This window comes from Sorex araneus, chromosome X (assembly GCF_027595985.1).
Source record: "Sorex araneus isolate mSorAra2 chromosome X, mSorAra2.pri, whole genome shotgun sequence".
NCBI classification, from domain to species: Eukaryota; Metazoa; Chordata; class Mammalia; order Eulipotyphla; family Soricidae; genus Sorex; species Sorex araneus.
This window is the reverse complement of record NC_073313.1, coordinates 229721026-229735866: the sequence shown is the minus strand read 5'-3', so window position 1 is coordinate 229735866 and position 14841 is coordinate 229721026. Positions and strand designations below refer to the sequence as shown.

At 38.2% G+C, this 14841-nt stretch overlaps 1 protein-coding gene across 4 annotated transcripts in view; it reads left to right on the top strand.

The window, feature by feature from the left end:
- ANKRD44 (ankyrin repeat domain 44) overlaps positions 1-14841 on the top strand; it is a 341805-nt gene that overhangs the window by 292641 nt on the left and 34323 nt on the right. For all 4 annotated transcript variants that reach the window (XM_055122139.1, XM_055122137.1, XM_055122138.1 and 1 more), the window contains exon 17: positions 12226-12297. In XM_055122139.1, coding sequence (XP_054978114.1) covers positions 12226-12297 — 72 coding nt within the window. The remainder of the gene's footprint in view (positions 1-12225; positions 12298-14841) is intronic.

The window sequence follows — 14841 nt, the reverse complement described above, 5'->3', positions numbered from 1 at the left end:
CAAACGTCACATATTTATTTTCCCCCCCCCCCACCCCACGTCACATATTTATTAAGGTGAATTATGCATTCTCATTCTGTTTAAACCTGACACAATAATTTTATGTTCTCATTCTGTTTAATCTGGTTAGTAATCTTATTTTGCTTGGGAAAAATTAAAATTTCAAATTCTGGGCATTAATTAAACCATTTAAACTTAAAACTACCTTGGAACCTGCAGAATAATAAAGAATACTTGTATTTTTTATATTTTCAAAATGCGATGATTCTATGTAGCTTCTTCAGTCAGCTAAAACCTTTTCCCCTTTCTAATCATTCTTGTTTTTTCCAGTCCTTGAATTTGCAATAACCATGAAACCTTGTCCCTAAAGATAGTGACCTATTTCTTAGGAATTAATCTTTATACTCTTTCTTAACTCAAATGCCTGTGGCAAGATGAAAAGAATCACATTATTTTAAAAACAAATTACCTGACTTTTTCTGAACTGATTCACATTTACAACCAAAAATTGTTTTTAGATTTTTTTGTAATCAGTTATTTTTATCACTGTGTTATGGTTTTTAATGATTTTAATTTGCTGAAATGTTGTTTATATTATTGATAAAATAATATTACAGTTTTATACTTGAAGCACTACTACATAGCACTCCCACCACCTGGGTATATTTTTAAAATTGTTTTACCAGTGTTCACTTTACATGGTATTGGTCCACTGATCATAAAAAATTTTTATTTGATATCTATCTTTACTTGCTTGTGAAAGAAGAAAGGGAGATCACCACATAATGACTTATACCACTACCTCTTATTTTAAATAGACTGGTTTAGAAAGACATACATGCTGGAACACCCTGTTCTGTGAAAGGTCAGATTTATTTGCTTTGCTGGTTGTTTACTTGTTCTGTTATTGTTCACTACACCCAGCAGTACTTAAGAGGCCAGCAGGGCTACCCCTGGTGGTGCTGTACTGTGGGCCAGTACAGAGAAACAAGACCAAGGCCTGTGTTCTCTCACTTGGGCCACATCCCCAATCCATATGTTCGTCTTTAGATACTGCAATAATTGTGTTATTCGTAAATGGGAAACCCATCTAGTAGAGAAGACAGACGTAAATGTTTTGGTGGCTTTGTGTTGTCAAAACAGGTTTGCAAATCTGTATCTGCCTGTATTAATTCCAGTATTTCTCATTCACTTCCTAGGTTTAAGTTAAATTCAGTAAATTTGTATTGCATGCCTTCTGCATGGTAAAAGAATCATCAGCTTAATACTCATGAAGAAATACACTTAACCAACACTAGTACTGTAAAGAATTACAGTAGTTCTTTAATAAAGACATAATAGTTGTAGTTAAGAAGATAATACACTTAACCAACAGAAGTACTGGAAAGAATTGTAATAGTTCTTTAATAAAGACATAATAGTTGTAGTTAAGAAGATAATTAAGGCAGAATACAATTAAAGCTAAAGGGAGTTTTGAAACCACTTAGCTCAATAATCTCACCTTAAAATTGAAATATATTTTTATTACAGTAATTTATATTTGCTATAGAAAAGTTATTTTATGTAGTTGAGTAGAAACAGGAAATAAAACACCCATCCCAAAGCAATCATTATTAACCTTTTAGAGTAACCTTTCTTCAAGTCTCCTTGTCACATATTTTATTTTTCACTATGGGATAATATTAAATATGCAGTTATTTGCATTGATTTTTACCATAACTTATATTGTAATATGATGCTTTCCCAGTGCTTCTCAAAACTCTTGAGAAGAGAGTTTTCTTCTCAAAACTTTTTTCTTCTCTTCTCAAAACTCAAAACACTTTTAAACCTAAAGAGTTTCGAATTATTTTTTCAACTGTAACAGCCATTCTTCTATTTAGGAATTTCACACTATTTCATTATTGAAGAGTTCTGAGCTTGAAACACTCTCAGGATGGAGTCTCTGAAGTAGGTTTACAGGTCAAAGCATGTGAAGGTTTTTCAGCTCTAGCAAAAACAGTTTTGAACAACATGCATTTTACATCTCGCATTTGGCTTTTATCTTCACAGCAGGTTTCATTAGCCTTCTTTACACATACTACAGCTCTTCTGCCTTTTAATTGGCAAGGAAATCACCAGGAACTGAATGCACACTGGAGGGAGGAGATAAGCAGAGTAATCAAAATCAGCTCTCAAGAAGAAATAGAAACTTAATCTAACTATGCGTCTAGTAGCACTCCCCTTAATATTTGTGTTAGTTCCTTTTAAAGTTGCATAGAACTTGACTTACACAAGTGTAGAAAGCTAATGGTTCCTTACTTATAGAATTGAGGAAGAAGGTAGAAATTAGATTAGATTCATGTATTTCTAGAAACCACTGAGTTTTCAGCAATTGTTGTCAGAACAATTTCAAGCAACACAGCTTTTCCTAATAGCTGTGAAGGTATGCGAGCAGAATCGTGATAAAGAGATGATTACTGTTTCTGATGTGTTATCATGGGGAAATAGGTTTTATTTCAGGCTACTCTCAAAGGCTTTGAATATGCTGAGGATTAGTGTGACCTGGATTAGCCCATTGGTCCTCAGGCTAAAAGAATCTCCTAAATTCTTACCCAGGTGTCTGGGATCCTCTAATAGGAGAGTTTTGACACAAGATGAGAGTCTTAAAACGTATTCAGCTCTACCTCCCATTTGTACACTGAGGAAGAACAAGGACTCAGCCTGCCCAATGCTGGCTACATGGCTTACTGAGAGGGATGGTGAGGTAGCCTGAATAGCATCTCATTCTCAAGCATAGACAAGGGGAATGTGAAATAGAATTTTTGACATAGGTGCCAACTTTCCAGGGGCCTTGGTAGATTTCCAAGACTTCACAGACTTGAAGATTCATAAATGTGCTCTCATTCCTCACTGTTGAAAGATAAATAAATACATTTTAAACTTTTCTTCAGAGCAATTCATTTCTGCAGTCACTGTGAATATTTTCTGATTGCTTTATAATACTTTTGTCCCTCCTAATTTGTGGAAATTCATTGTGTAGTCAGAGTCTAACCAGAACCAACAAGAGATTGAGTTACTTCACAGACCCGCTGGCTACACTTTTCTGTTTTTATAATCAGAATTATACTTGCTTTCTGTTTTCTTAAATAGCACATTAAAAAAAACTGGATTAGCATGAGATCTTGTGGGTTTCCTGGATTTTTTACTGCCATGTTTTAAATATCTGGTCATAGTCTATTATGATATTTAGAAAGCTTGGGTTTCAAGTTTAAGAGTCATACTTATGCATTTTTATTACAAATTTAGACAAGATTACTCTTTTGTTAACTTGGTGGCTAGTTGATTTCTGTTGAGTATGTATTTATTCTTGATTTTACATCATAGATTCACTTTGCAGAGGAGGTTTAAGCTGAATTTTTTGTTACCTTTGCAACTTTTAAACTCAAGATATTTAGATACTTTTTGTGCAGGATCCCCAATCTTGGCTCCCAGATCCAGAAATTATCCTATAAATTTTAATCTCAAAAATGTTTCAGACAAAAAAAAATCATATTATTTGGCTTCCGAAATAAGCCTCAATTTAACCAGAAATTTCATGTTCCACAAATAAAAAAGCTAGAAAGTTTTCTTAGCCATCTTTCTATCTTTCTATTCCCACTTGTGGCATCTATATATTTACTATCAGTGGGGATTAAAATTTGCTTTAACCCAAGTATTCGGGACTGGTGACTGAATACTCTGGGTTCAACAGAACCGGGAATGGATGCCCTTTGCCTATGTCCCCCCACATTTCTGGCAGCTCAGCAGTCACATCCACAAGCCACCTCTGGCTGGTAGCAGATAGTCTCAACAGTGGCCACAATTCAGTGATTCATTGTCCTTCTCTCTCAGGAGAGAGCATAAAACAGCACTGCCATAGCCATGCCACTGGACCCTGTGCCAGGCTGTTTTACTTGGAGTGCCCTGGAGTGGGGAGGGTGAGACCCCTCCCCATTCCAAGGGACCCAGCCCTGGCAGCCAAAAACCTCCAGAACTCAACTTCCACCATGATCATGGCCGCTCTCCACATGCTCAGGCTGAGCCTCACCCATGAATAACTTTATCCCCGAACAGCGTGGCTGGCTGCAAATGCAGGTGCATGACATCTCATATCTCATATCACCCATACTCCAAGAGTAGCACACCACATTTGATTGGTTTTAAAGTAGAAGGAAAACAACTATAGGGGAAAATATAATTTTACAAATACATATGCACACACATATAAGTATATACACATATATATAAGCACACAAGACTCAACCCTTAACATATTACTAATCTCTTATAGAAGGGCTTAATGACCTCTGGGTGAAATACAACAAATCTTCACATACTCTCCTCTAAGCAAAGTTTTTTGGAGCATTTTCAGCATTTTATTCATAACAAACAATACAAAATAAATTGTTTCGGTTCTGCCTTGGGGCGGGGGTTAGGGTATGGGATGAAAACATCCAAATATGATGGTGGGAAGGTGTAATGGTGATGGGATCGGTGTTTGAATGTTAAATCTAATCAAATACTGTGAACTGTCATCCCATTGTTCATTGATTTGCTCTAGTGGGCACCAGTAACGTCTCCATTGTGAGACTTCTTGTTACTGTTTTTGGCATACCTAATATGCCACGGGTAGCTTGCCAGGCTCTGCCATGGGAGTGAGATACTCTCGGTAACTTGCAGGGCTCTCCGACAGGGGCGGAGGAATCTAACCCAGGTCAGCCGCGTGCAAGGCAAATGCCCCACGCACTGTGCTATCACTCCATCCCAGTGTGAACTACTTTACAAAATTATAATAAAAATGTTTAATTAAAAAAAAGAACTTGGGGCCGGAGCGATAGCACAGTGGGTAGGGCGTTCGCTTTGCACGCGGCCGACCCGGGTTCAATCCCCGGCATCCCATATGGTCCCCCAAGCACCGCCAGGAGTAATTCCTGAGTGCAAAGCCAGGAGTGACCCCTGAGCATCGCTGGGTGTGACCCAAAAAGCAAAAAAAAAAAGAACTTGCTTTAATCCCAAGCCTGTTTTCTTTTTCACCCAAAGATAGTCTTAGCACACGCAAGGTGGAGGAGAAGCCTGAGCCTGAGGAACAAATTAGATCCAGCAGTACTAGACTATATAAACTGCTTTGAGAAAAGAACCAACTCTAGGATTTTTGTAGTTGATGAGAAGTAGATTAGTTATTAAGGATTTCTTAAAGCATTCTTTTGGATTTTTTTGTTTAGGGCCCATACCTGAAAGTATTCTAGGGCTACTTCTGGCTTAGTGCTTAAGGATCATGCCCAGCAGTACTTGGATACCATGAAGTGCTTGCAATGGAACCTTGGATGCCCATGTGTAAAGCACATGCTCATCTCATTAAGCTGTTTCCCAAGCCCTAAAGCAGCCCTTCTAATACTTATTTAGAAGAGAACCATTCTTGGTGTGAATTCAGTTTTTTTATGATACCAGGAGAAGCCCTTTGGCAACACATTGGATGTGTAGATTAGATTTATGGGCGTAACTGAACAGCAACAAAAACCAGGATGGGAATGCATGGATTGTATAATGGAGTATGTAAATGTTGATGCTAAGCATGAGGGTGTATAATTGGAATACCTTAAAAGAGAAGAAGTTATAACCAGCTCATTTTGTATTCTACATATAAAATTATATTTTCTGATTTATTCCTGCAAACTTTATGTGCAGAGCTCATTGCTTTTTATGGTGTTGCTTCTTTGGCATGTTTCTTAGCTATAACTATATTTCAAAAGAGCCATTCCATTTCTGATTTTGACAAGGTAGGTTGAGGTTGATCTCTGTAGGGCAATCTTTTATTCCAGTAATATTGCTGACCACAGGCTAAGTTAGGAGACTGTATAATGAGCCATGGTATGAGTCTCAGACATTTTTGGCCTCCATAGTTCTTTCCCGGATGTTTTCACGTAGTAGAGTATCTGAGTAGGCTGGTATTAATTGCATACTTTGGACTTGATCTGGTTAGGGCCAAGCTTTAAATTAGAAAGAAAAAGTAAATTGTGCCAGCTTTGAAAGATTTGCAAATTCCTCTTCTTTCCACTTTTCACAGAATCCTATTAACTGATAAAATAAATAACTAAAAAAAAAGAAGAATACTTAGAGCTCAAGCATAATTAACATGCCCTGTGATTGCTTACCTATGAAAAGGAAAATCTCAAAGATTTAATAAAAATGTTATATACACTCTTTTTTCCCTACCCTCATCTCTAGTGCTCTATGTCAAATATAAGGGGAAAGTGTCAGCTTGTGAATGACTAGAATTCAATATTTGTTGAGAAATTCTTATGGGTTTTTAGTTGACTTTAGTTCATTTTCTTGATCTGCCGTTTACAAGCTTTTTGAACTGAACTTTTACTCACTAGATTAACTGAGAAATTTTTTTAGGTAATCTTTTAGTGGAATGTTGGATTCACAGAATGATTAATGACTTTTAGGCATAATCAGAGAAAATATTCACCATCCTTATTTATCACAATCTGCACCTTTATATCATGATAATCTTCACCACCATCATCCTGTCCCTTTCCTGGTTGCCTTTGTATTCATATATTGGCCCCTTTTGTAGAGAAAGAAGTTTTCTTCCTCTTCCAAACTGAGTTACTGAAATTCCTGAAGTTTATGTCATATGTACCGTTTCCATATTTCACCAAATATTTGTTGAGTATTATCTCTGCACAGACCACAGCTAGGGTACCAGGTTTCATTTGTGCAACAAGCAGATATCTTTTCTGATTTTAGATAGCTTAGAGGCTAATGGGGAACCTATATAAATAAGTCAGAGATAAAAGACAATGAAACAAGAGCTTGATACAGAAGTACCAAAAGTGCCAGGGAACATGTAGCATCTCCTAACATAAGCTAGAGAGTAAGAGAAGATTCTGTAATCCTGCCATAGTAGGAACCAGTCAGACAGAATGCAGGGAACTTATAGGCAAAGGATGTGAGAGCAGTGAATACAACAAATTTGGAAGACTTTAAGTTGACTAAGATTAAAGTTGTCTGCATGTGTGAGGAAAGAATAGAGCCATACTCCAAATCAATAATAGTGAATTTTTTTATTGAAATATTGAATGTAATCAAAGTAGAGTGAAAGTAAAGTGAAATTTACCAGTTACACATGCGGGGTGGGGAGCTGGGGAGGTGGGGGGAAGGGGGGAGATATATTATGATTCTTGGTGGTGTAATATGTGCACTGGTGAAGGGACGGGTGTTTGAGCGTTGTATAACTGAGACTTAAACCTGAAAGCTTTGTAACTTTCCACATGGTGAATTAATAAAAGAAATAAGAAAAAAAGGAAAAAAAAAGAATAGAGCCATGAGGATGGACATGGAAGAAGATATATTAGGTACAGGGTGATCATATTAATATTGCCCAATCATAAAATCTTTTTAATAGAACCCCCAACAGTGCTGCAAGGAGGCAAGTATCACTCTTCTATACCTAGTTGTGCTCAGGAGCTATGCCATAGGAGGGATTAAATTCAGGTCCTTGAACATGCTGGGCATGTGTTCTTCTACTTCAGCTATCTCCCTAGCCTCCAAGCAGGACATTTTTAAGGATAGAAATCTGGAATGATAGTACAGTGAGTCGGTGCTTTTCTAACACACACTTGACCCGGGTTTGATCCCTGGCAACCCATATGATCCCCAAGTCCCATAATACATGACTCCTGAGAAGTCACATAGCTGGGAATGGCCACAAAAAAAGTGAAAACTGGGTTAGGATAATCGTTGGGAACCAGAACATCAAATTAAGATAATTGTTTAGTGATTGAAAAAAGAAAGAAGTGGTGATCATGTTCATTGTAACCAGAGAAGAGACATCATCATTTTTAGAGTCTGGAATTTTATAAGAAATCACTCATAGGGGCCAGAGCTATAGTACAACGGATATAGTGCTTGCCTTGTATGCAGCCACCCTCATTTGATCCCTGGCACCTCATATGGTCCCCACAGTATTGTTAGGAGTGATCCTTAAGTGCAGAGCCAGGAGTAAGCCCTGAGCACCACAAATTGTGACCCAAAACCAAAACTGAAAAAGAAAAAAAAACCCCAGGAAATCTCGATGGCTACATTGTAGCAAATGAAGTGCAGTGGTGCTGGGGCTAGAGATAATAATTCTGAAATCAGGGCAACCAGATCGACTTTTTCTTTTTTTTTTTCTTTTTTCTTTTTTAGTTTATTTTTAATTAGAGAGTCATCGTGAGGGTACAGTTACAGATCCATACATCTTTGTGCTCATGTTTCCCCCATACAAAGTTCGATAGCCCATCCCTTCACCAGTGCCCATTCTCCACCACCAGTAAACCCAACATCCCTCCCCCCCCCAGTCCCGTCTCCCCCCACCCCACCCTGCCATTATGGCAGGGAATTCCCTTTTGTTCTCTCTTTCTGATTAGGTGTTGTGGTTTGCAATAAAGGTGTTGAGTGGCCATTGTGTTCAGTCTCTAGTCTGTATTCGGCCCACATCACCCTTCCCCCACATGACCTCCAACCACATTTTACTTGGTGGTCCCTTCCCTGAGTTACCCAGAATGAGAGACCAGCCTCCAAGCCATGGAGACAATCTCCTGGTACTTATTTCTACTATTCTTGGATGTTAGTCTTATAGTCTATTATTCTATATTCCACAGATGAGTGCAATCTTTCTATGTCTGTCTCTCTCTTTCTGACTCATTTCACTTAGCATGATACTTTCCATGTTGATCCACTTATATGCAAATGTCATGACCTCATTTTTTCTGACAGCTGCATAGTATTCCATTGTATAGATGTACCAGAGTTTCTTCAACCAGTCATCTGTTCTAGGGCACTCGGGTTTTTTCCAGATTCTGGCTATTGTAAACAGTGCTGCGGTGAACATATAAGTGCATATGTCACTTCGGCCACACTTTTTGGCTTTCCTGGGATATATTCCCAGCAGTGGTATTGCTGGGTCAAATGGGAGCTCAACCTCTAGTTTTTTGAGAATCGTCCATACTGTTTTCCAAAAGGGCTGAACTAGCCGGCATTCCCACCAGCAGTGTAGAAGGGTCCCTTTCTCCCCACATCCCGGAACTAAGCAAGCTAGTAAAAGCAGAGATCAACAAATGGGACTACATTAAACTAAGAAGCTTCTGCACCGCAAAAGATACAGCGACCAGAATACAAAGACTATCTACAGAATGGGAAAGGATATTTACACAATACCCATCAGATAAGGGGTTGATATCAAGGGTATATAAAGCACTGGTTGAACTCTACAAGAAGAAAACATCCAACCCCATCAAAAAATGGGGCGAAGAAATGAATAGAAACTTTACCAAGGAAGAGATACGAATGGCCAAAAGGCACATGAAAAAGTGCTCTACATCACTAATCGTCAGAGAGATGCAGATCAAAACAACCATGAGATACCACCTCACACCACAGAGACTAGCACACATCCAAAAGAACAGATCGACTTTTTCAACCATGGAACTTATAAAATGAATTATTAAGTTGGTGAAACCTGGTAGTGACATGGAGGGAAATGGATGCATTCAAGAATTTAACTTACACTGTTAATTCAATAATGACATATTGACAATTGTGTAATGTACTGAGATTTTCAACACTAATAAGGTCATTGCCTAAGCAAACATGACATTTATAGTCAAAATAGCAAATGTAATAAACACTGTTCACTGGTATAACTATAGACGAAGGAGAAAGGGGGTAAAGGATGAAATTCAGTTTTCAACTTTAATAAAATGATGAATGGTGATGGCTTCTTTAAAGTAAGAAACTAAAAGAAGTAGCAAGATTGGGAGAATGAAAAATTCATTGAGGTTATGTTTAAAGTGCTACTGGGACATTGAGTGAAATGCAGAGTGCATCCATCTTGACAGTGCAGAGATGGATATGTTTGAAACTTAAAAAAGAATCTAAGTTAGAGAAATGGATCTAGGGGTCATCGATGATTTCTAATATATAAAGCATCCATTCAGGATGAGACTTCTCAGGCAGTTTTAATATATTACATGCTATAAGAATAATCAAAGTACATGTACAAAACACTTTTTCCATGAAAACTTTGGAAACATGCCTAATTTGTAGCTCTAAACATTATATATTCTTCTTATCTCTGTTTATATACATGAAAGAAAATAGTGGAAATGATTCTGTTCCTTTCATTAAGGTTTATTCTAGGACAGGACTTGGGGTTGCTCTATTCTCTGTTTAAGGAAGTCTTGCAGGTGATAATATTGCAAAACAAAGAAAATATTCTAACCTTTAAACAGTGAAGGCTACTTTAAAAAAAAAGTAAGAAAATTTGTTTTAAAGTCATTTGCTTTGGAGTTAAAATTAAATTTACTCTCATTATTCTAATAGATCCTTGATTGGTGTTCTAAATTATATTCTCCCACTAATTAAGAAAACATAAAATATCTCATAGTTCCAAATTATTTTCTTGTATTATCTATAAATGTCTCTCATTATCTGCTCCAGCCTCCAAGAGAAAATGCCTTTTTGTACACTTTTGTACTCTAGGTCTGTTTAGATTATCCTTTGAAATTTTTCTTAACTCTCTTAATTCTGACTTCATACTTTATTCTTCATTCTTATTAAAATTTCACATTTGTACAATTTAACTATTTTATGTATATCTTTAAAATAAAGTATCCCAGAAATATTTATATTGCTTTTTAACATATATCTATAAAAGGTTTTTGAAAAATATTTTTACTTTATTGATTTATCATTGCTTCAGTTTTGTGGAATTCCAGGAGTTGAGCTCTACTATGTATATCCACAATTTAAAAATATAAAGAGGGTCTAGAGCAATAGTATAGGGGGCAGTGTCCTTGCCTTGCGTGAGACGGACCAGAATTTGATCCCCTAGCACCATATATGGTCCCCAGGCCCAGCAGGAGTGCAGGGAGGAGAGAGAGAGAGAGAGAGAGAGAGAGAGAGAGAGAGAGAGAGAGAGAGAGAGAGAAAGGGAGAGAGAGAGGGAGAGAGAGAGAAAGAGAGAGAGGGAAAAGGGAGGGAGGGAGAGAGGAGAAAAATCTATGCCAAATATGAGATTTCTAAAAAAACATAGTAAGAGAACAACAAATGGACAAAATCATCAAGACTGAAGATTTTGTCTATAGAATTGAGCTTACGTGAGGGTTGAGGGGTGTCTTTTGGACACAGGTGGAGGGAAAGGGGGGCTTTCTTGGTGGTATGGTGTTGGAATGATGTATCCATGAAAAATATGATTAATAATATTGCAAATCTCAGTACCTAAGTAAGTTAAAAAAATGGTTTTAAAAATATGCATTATTTTATCCACAGTGCATGAAACTATGCTTGGGAACTTTGGGTATCGTTCATCAAAAATTTATTGAATGAATAAATTTTTATTGTATGTCTTTGTGCACTTGTCTATTTATTGGACATTTGTTCCTAGGATCAGAGAATGCACATGTTTTCCTGAAATGTGTTAACTAACATTATTTCCTTCCATCAAAAGTTCATGAGAATGTCTTTCTTGAAGTTCTCTTAGCATCATGCCCTGGTCACAGGTTCTTTCCATTCTTGAAATTTTCTGTGTTCCTTATACTTGGAGCATCTGTACTGACCACTTCCTTCTCATCCAACACTCTCTTGTCACACCTCTATCTGATTTCGTTCTTTTTCAGAACTCACGTTAAGTGTCATTTTTGGTGAGTCCTTCTCTAACCAGCAGCTGGGAACCAACTTCATAATCAATCCATATCATCTTATTTTATTTCACTGTGGAAATGTTATAGCACTTCTCACTATCAAATATTTTCTTAATTTTATATTTATTTTACATCTATTTGTGTAATTCTCCCTGGGATGTAAGTTCCACAGTAACAAGAACTTTGTATCTTTATCAGCACTGCCTCCAGCAAATCCGGCTCAAAAATGGAATAAACAATGAGTACAACCATATTGTCATTTGAAGAACTTTTCTGAGAGTGGTCATCTTTTTAAGCACAAAGGTCTTTTGTTTAATAGCAATGGCTGAGATGATCTAGAAGTCAAAATATTCAGTTAGCATGTTTGTTTTTGTTATTCAATATCAGTTTTTACATTAATGTTAAGTTGCATATTTTCTCATTTCTAAAATCATTCTCATTTGTGTCAATATTAATAACCATGAAGTAGAATTCCTTTTATAAATTATACTTACTGTTGTTTTCTTTCTTGTCTCCACAGCTTTTGGAAAGAACCAACAGTTGTTTTGAAGAATCAGATTCCGGGGCTACGAAGAGTCCACTCCACTTAGCTGTAAGTGAGATGCTTTTAGCAAATTCACCTGTTGCAAAAAACACTAAGTGTTTATACAACTAGACTGTTCTTTAAATAGAAAAACAGCTGTGCAGTAATAACAGTAATGAAAACAGCCTGTTAACACTCTTTTTTGCCAGCACAACTTTCAACACCTCACTCACACTCTCTCACAATAACTACGCATAGTTGAGTCCAGTGAAATTAAGCTGAAATATGCATCATTCTCTGTTCTCAGAGATAAACTTAGAATGGAAAAGGTGAACAAATAGTGGATTAATTGTGAGTTTAAAGCTTCCTACCAGTTGATTCCTAGTACAAGTTACCCTAAAGATTGCTCTCTTAGATCTCTGCTCAATCATTTGCTGTGGTTAGGAAGTTATACCAAAGCTGAGGTTTCACAAACAGTATTAGCTACCCCCTGAAAATGCCTATTTGAAAGGTTGTCACAGGTCTCTCAAATCCTTTGAAACCAAGGTAGATGACATTGCCAAGCATACTAGTAAGTTGAGATAAGTTTTGTTTTCAAAAATTTTGCAACCCCTCTTACCCATAATTATTTACTGTTTAGTATGTGTCATGGGATATTCTAAGTTCTATGAGTTTCCAGGTATATCAAGACACAATGTTATAATCTCATTGGACTTTAATAGTTACTCAGTTTGCACACAGCAGACTCCAGCAACCTGTCTTCTTGCTAACACTTCACCTGTACATGGTTTCCCACCTGTAAATTAAAAGGAGTTACTTATTAAGGATTCTAAAGCCCTTTATTAAAGCACTTTGTTATGAATTTGTTGTATGATCTTGACCAAGTACCTGACCTCTTAGTTTTTCCCTACCCACAATGTGAAGAGAATACCAGTATCTCTCTGAAGGTACAATTTTGCCATATCATTCTGTCCAGTGGATGACAGGAATTAATGCATATAAAACAGTTTGGATGAGACCTAACACATAGGTATAATGAACTAGGTTCATCTTCACTGTTATAATATTGATTCTATTATCTCACCTGGCATATATTGACCCTATACTAAGCACTGTTATAGGAGATCATGATGTAGTAAACAAAACCCAGCTTCTGTCTTAGATAGTAGCTAGTTTTGGAGAAACAACAAGCAGGAAACCAAGTAATTTGACTGATGACAGAAAGTTCTTTAAGTCCTCAAAAGGGGTCATGAGCTGGAGAGATTAAGGTGACAGAGGAGACACTATTTGGCATTGCAGAAAATCTCACATTTAAACATAGATCATAAAAGATGCTCATGTTGATAGCAGACAGGAGTCTTCTGAGAAGTGCAAACTCTCTGCATAAGATCTTGGGCAGCATACTCTCAGAACAGCAAGGAGCAAAGTGGTGAGGGGCAAGTGGTCTACCATGTGGTGGAAGGGGCAGGAGACTTGAGGGGACCTATAGAGCTCAGAGAGCTCTGTACTCAGCTGTAAGAACTGTGACTGTTTGATCCAAGTGAGATACTAAATAGAAGGTTTATAAGAAATATATGATATAGAAACAAGGATGTAAGTCCCTTGTAGAGCACTTGCCTTGCACATATGAAGCCATGCATGTGCTAGGAAGGGAGGAAGGAAAGAAGGGAGGGAGAGAGGGAAGGAGGGAGGGAGGGAGGGAGAGAGGGAGGAAGGAAGGAAGGAAGGAAGGAAGGAAGGAAGGAAGGAAGGAAGGAAGGGAGGGAGGGAGGGAGGGAGGGAGGGAGGGAGGGAGGGAGGGAGGGAGGGAGGGAGGGAGGAAGGAAGGAAGGAAGGGAGGGAGGGAGGGAGGGAGGGAGGGAGGGAGGGAGGGAGGGAGGGAGGGAGGGAGGGAGGGAGGGAGGGAGGGAGGGAGGGAGGGAGGGAGGGAGGGAGGAAGGAAGGAAGGAAGGAAGGAAGGAAGGAAGGAAGGAAGGAAGGAAGGAAGGAAGGAGGAAGGGAGGGAGGGAGGGAGGAAGGGAGGGAGGAAGAGAGGGAGGGAGGGAGGAAGAGAGGGAGGGAAGGAGGGAGGGAGGGAGGGAGGGAGAGAGGGAGGGAGGGAGGAAGGGAGAAAAGAAATCTAATATAATTTTTATTTTAAAAGAATCATTTTAGGGGCTGGAGTGATAGCACAGCGGGTAGGGCATTTATTTGCCTTGCACGCAGCCAATCCAGGTTTGATTCCCAGCATCCCATATAGTCCCCCGAGCACCGCCAGGAGTAATTCCTGAGTGCAAAGCCAGGAGTAACCCTTGTGCATTGCCGGGTGTGACCTGAAAAAAAAATCATTTTAACATCCTTATTCAGTTAATTTTTTTCATTCATTTTCTGTTTCTTTGTTTTTGTTTGGTAGGTTTTTTGTTTTAGTTTAGGTTCTGGCCACACTTGCTCAGAGGTTTCTCCTAGTTCTGCACACAGGAATTACTCCTGGTGCTGCTTAGGGGACCATATGGGATACCGGGGGTCAAACCCTGGTTAGCCACATGCAAGGCAAGCACCATACCCACTGTACTGTCAGTTAAGCCCATCTGTGTTCAGTTTAAATACTAAGAAAGCCAGACAGAAGCAATATGA